This window comes from Montipora foliosa, chromosome 12 (assembly GCF_036669935.1).
Source record: "Montipora foliosa isolate CH-2021 chromosome 12, ASM3666993v2, whole genome shotgun sequence".
NCBI classification, from domain to species: Eukaryota; Metazoa; Cnidaria; class Anthozoa; order Scleractinia; family Acroporidae; genus Montipora; species Montipora foliosa.
In genome coordinates this window covers 25,448,928-25,453,927 of record NC_090880.1, presented here as the reverse complement: position 1 = coordinate 25,453,927, position 5,000 = coordinate 25,448,928, and the positions used below count along the sequence as shown (strand labels likewise).

Sequence of the window (5,000 nt, the reverse complement as noted above, 5' to 3'; positions counted from 1 at the left end):
GGGTTTGCGAAACGATGGCGACATATTGGGACTCAGATCTTTCTCGAAGCACTACAAGAGGCACCTCTCCAATCTCACTAGATGAACGCAAAGACTGCATTATAAATATAGTTTTACCGTATGATCGAAAATATTAATTCTCTTTTTTTGTTTGGTTTTCAGATGAAATTTTGCCGCGATGATCTTGGAATGGCCGCCGACAGGAGTTCGACGCTCTTTCTGTTCGTAGGATTTTTTGCGGCAACTGGTCGCCTTGGAGCTGGCATACTTTGCAACTTTAGCTGCATAAATTCTCAGTTTCTCTTTCAAGCAGCCGTTTTTATGTCTGGGGCCTCAATTATGTTGTTGGTTGTCGCCAAAACATACCCTGCTCTTGCAGGTGTGGTAGTTTTGTTCAGTTTGGCCGACGGGCTCACAGTATCAAGCTTCATCATTGAGCTGCTAATGTCCGTAAAGGAATCCCAGAGAGCTTCTTCGCTAGGACTCTGTTGGATGGCAGGTGTTATTTGTACATTTGGTAGCCCCCCTTTGTCAGGTATTAAAGTACTCTGTACTCTTCAGATTGCCTGCTCAATACGCTTGATGATGGGCTCAAAAAACTCACGCGCCACATTTCCCTCAAAATTTTGACTCGCTCGAAAGCGCAGACTCCGAATGTTTGCTCCTTCTGTTACTGACCAAATTAATTATTCTGACTTCATATTTAAGGTAGTCACTTGAAAAAGTTCGGTCCTGGGGCCCGTTACGTTTCTCGAAGGTCCCGAAACTTTACGGGCCAGTTTTGGGGTCACATTTCCCTCTGTATCTCAAGAACGGAGAGGATTTAAGGCGTCAATCTTCACAGTGATATTGCTTTTTGTTACCTTGAAAACATGCTAAAAGATCGGATTTCCAAAACAAGTGGTTGACAGTTTAACACATGGCTTTTCGGGCCCGAAAAGATTTCGGAACTTTCGAGAAACGGGCCCCTCAATGGCCAACCTTAAACATCTATAGTTGCACTTGAAGATTTGTTGGCGCATGACTTTGTAGACCCCGCAGACCACCGGGAAACATTTTCCATTCAGGACCAAGATAAACGACCCCACGCGCCAGGAGTTGTGGGTAGTTCATTGGGTAGAGCATGCGATCGGTGCCATGAAGGTCGTAGGTTCGACTCCTGCCTAGGACTCAAATTTTCACTTGTTTCGGCTATCTCTATCTCGCCCCTTGTTTCCTATCATTGGCAAATATTGTTAATTTTTTAGTTTCATATAACACTCTGTTGTCATTTTTCTTAACAAGTTCTCTGTATTTATTCCATAGGTTTAATGGCAGACAGGTTTGGAAACTACACGCTTGCATTCCTAATGACAGGCGCAGTCGGTGTCCTTGGGTCTCCTATTCCTTTCGCTCTTTCGTGTATGAAACGCGAAAGTTCCAGGGAACAAGACGAGCAAGTGTATCTTGAGGAGGAGGAGCTCATGGAGAAAGATCAAACTGGGTTCGTACAAAGGAAAAGCAAAAGCGATACTACTACTACAAAATCTACTTCTACAGTTTAGTAAGAATCCAAGTTTGTACCATGCATGCAAGACCTGTTTCTTTCATTTGGGCTATGGAAACTTCATTTCACTCTTAACCCTCTTACAAAGGATAAGAATTATTATTGTATAAACACCAATGAAATACCAAGTGAGCTTTCGCGAGAAAACATGATATCTTCACACGTGAAAACAAGATGTTATTTTCACACGTGAAAAGATCACTGCTGCTATGGTTACATATGAAAATCGCGTCGTTCAATGCTTTTCGTGGAATGATTTAGTATTTCATTAGTGTTTATATAATAAATAGAATATTACATGGCCGATTGGAGATACGAAATTTCTCTTCTCGTGCTGAGAAATATTTCACTCGTTCGCTGTGCTCCCTCGTGAAATTATTTTTCAACACTCGAAGAGAAATTTCGTATCTCAAAGCGGCCGTGTAATATCCTCTATGTACCCTTCAGTTTTGGAGCTTCCTGCGTGTACCAGAAATCATTGTATTTTTGGTCACTTAAGGTTAGTCTTTATTTGGAGTTGTTTTGTTTTCTGTCTTTTGTTTCTTTTGGTTTACGTAATTTCTGCTCCGGTAACTGCAGAAGGAACAAAAGAACTTTTAAAGGACTGGACCAAGTTCAAGTGTGCTTGGCCACCTGGCCTTTGAGTAAAGGCGAGGTTGAATGTGGCCTCGTTTTCCCTTCGACTAAACAACGAGGCTTAGAGGACACAAACTGAAATAATGAATAAACAAACATGTAAAGTCTCCTTTGTTGGTGTCCTCTCAGCTTTGCTATCAGGATCAATCTTAGTAAGTCGAAAGAAGCTTTATATTCGTAGCATAACTGAAAAGTACATCACAAAACGAGGTCTGTCAAATAAAGCAACTAAACAAGGCCAGGTCACTTAGCAGGCAGGCGTCACGTTGCTTGTTCTGACAGTGCAGTCAAAACTCGAAAATGTAATCCTTTGTTTCAAAGTCCGTTAGTGCTTGTAAAACAAAAACACGAATTGATTAGATTTGCACTTTTCCATCGAGAATTATAATGATGACAATGACGATTTTTCTAGGGAATTATTTTTTAAAAATAGGTCGGGGTTGAACAATTCTATTTTCGCTATTTATGACAAAGAGTATAACTATTGTGTGAAGACAAAAACTGTACATTAATTTAATACTTATATCATAATAATTTACCAATTGCATATTTGATTTAAAAATCGCTTAGCGTTTTTAAGATTATTTGAAAATATATATAATAGACAGAAGTTAGTGTTTTTGTAGCAGTATTTTTGAATTTCTTTAATTTGCCTACTGCAAAAAAATCGCGAAATCAGTTTTTAGATATATTATAAATGGCTGACCGTAGGTCGAGGTAGAGCGTTTTCACTCAAGTGACCAGCAGCCATATTGGATTTTTGAAACAAAAGAAAGTATTTGCATAAAAATAGAGTTCAATTCCCGGATGTTTAGTTTGGTACACCATCATGCATGGCCGCTATTTCTTTGCTTTGGAACACCAACGTTACCATGGCCGCCGTGACGTCATTTGAAAACGCCGCTCGATTGGCTATCGTGAAAACACCCACTAAAGCCCTCCTGCGAGGTGCTTCTAACAACAGAAAGATACAAGGAAGGGTTGACTCAGAGGGTTAATGTGGAAGATGAAGAGCTCCGAGTAATGGGTTCCTGGTGGTCGATGGACCACGTATAAAAAGAAGTGATTGTTTCTGCTTTGCTTCCAAGCGCGCATAGCGCAGTGGGTATCGCTCGCGGACTGCATTCCAGCGCTCCGGGTTCGAATCGCAGCTCGCGCGTTTCAAAGTTCACGCAGCTTTCCATCCATTCGTGGTGGGTAGAAGCTAAGAAAAAGGAACCTTCAGGTTGCATTCGACTGCGGTCGGCCTTGTTCTTCTTGTCTCTTCCAAAGCGATTGTCGAACGCACTTTAAGGACGGTGTCTACCATTGTTATTGCGCATACGTTCTGCGCATTTCGAGATACTAGATTTTCCTGTCGGTGATGCTCCCTAATACAGGGATATTTTTGCGCGGTTTAAAACTATCCGGAGAAAGTAGATCTTAGTAAGTTGTCTTGGTATCCAAAAAGGGGCATTATTACTGTAAGGAATGATGCTATTTATGTCGTCGACTTTGACCTCCTCGGGTCAATAGATGCATTCAGCCAGAAAAATGAGCCAATCATAGATAAGGGCGGAGTAAGGATAGGTCTAGTTAAGGGATTGCAATCTTCGTGACTGGCGCTCTTAGCTGTTCCTTTACGGACTAAACTTGGATCATCAAGATTTTTCCCTCCCTCCCTACCCTTGCTCCGTCCTTCTATTTCCTTCCTTTCATTCTTAGGTGTAGGCGTTTTTTCTCGCCCCACCTTTGCTGAACATGGCTTTAATTTACTGCGGTTTTTATTGATTTCGTTGAGGATATAATAAATAGCCACGTTGGTGGCCGAATAACGCCAACATGTTTGTAGTTGTCTTTTTTGAGGTTTCCATGTCTCAGCAAACTTAGTGCGACCACTTGCAAAGTGCACGGCTTGCTCTAATTAGCAATATTTTATATCAAGGCCGGGGAAAAGTGTCGACATAAAAGAAAATTGGGGGTAACAATGCATTTTTGAGAGATAATTAAGCTTCAATTTGAGAAAGAACGCCATACATTGCTTTGTATTTTAAAGCTTTTTACAAATATTATTCATGAATTATCTTGGAAAAATGCGTGGTTACCCCCAATTTTCTTTTTGGATTTCAATGACACTTGTCAAGATCTACATTTCCGGCATAATCATAAACTGGGGAAAAAGTAGCTTTGAATTAGTATGTACCGTCCTTAATAATCTATAAATATCTCGATTTTTTTTAAAATCCCGAATAATATCTGCCTTTATTTCCATAAATAATACAGCAATAGCCTAACAGAGTATAAGGCAATTCAGGAAATTCAACGGTTACCTTGTAAGGCATACAACAAAACTCTAAACAATTTTACTTTAAATCGTTTTTGGATTCATTACCCCGTAGTCTCCAAGAAACTCACAAGAAAAGTTACTGATTGTTTACTGGAAGCATTGACATATATTACAAATGGAGAATACTGCTATAGGTGATTACTGGGGGCCCATATGGGAGGATTTGTTAATTTTGGTGACATTTGACTTTAAAATTCGCTTTTATTCCGGCTATTTTTCTGAGAAAAAATGTGACTTCAAAAGTTTTTCCTAAAAAATTCTAAGAATATCTAGAGATTTACTAAATATCACGAGGAGCCCATAACTAGGAGCCTCCCAATGCATTAATTCCTTGAGTCAACCTTTGCGCGTATCTTTCTATTTTTGGAACTAATCCGTCAGCAGGAAACTCACATTTACAACAATTTACATCAATTTGCACAATTTTCATACATTGTTTTTGCTATTTTTGTCTTTGGTACACAATAACTTTATTCTGATTGGCCATTCTAA

At 39.8% G+C, this 5,000-nt stretch overlaps 1 protein-coding gene across 1 annotated transcript in view; it reads left to right on the top strand.

Annotated features, from left to right (window-relative positions):
• Positions 1–3,986, top strand: part of LOC137979310 (monocarboxylate transporter 2-like) — an 8,678-nt gene extending 4,692 nt beyond the window's left edge. The window contains exons 3-4 of the mRNA XM_068826550.1: positions 163–535; positions 1,306–3,986. Of these exons, the coding sequence (XP_068682651.1) occupies positions 163–535; positions 1,306–1,544 (612 nt within the window). The 3' untranslated portion in view covers positions 1,545–3,986. The remainder of the gene's footprint in view (positions 1–162; positions 536–1,305) is intronic.
• Positions 3,987–5,000: the final 1,014 nt, after the last annotated feature.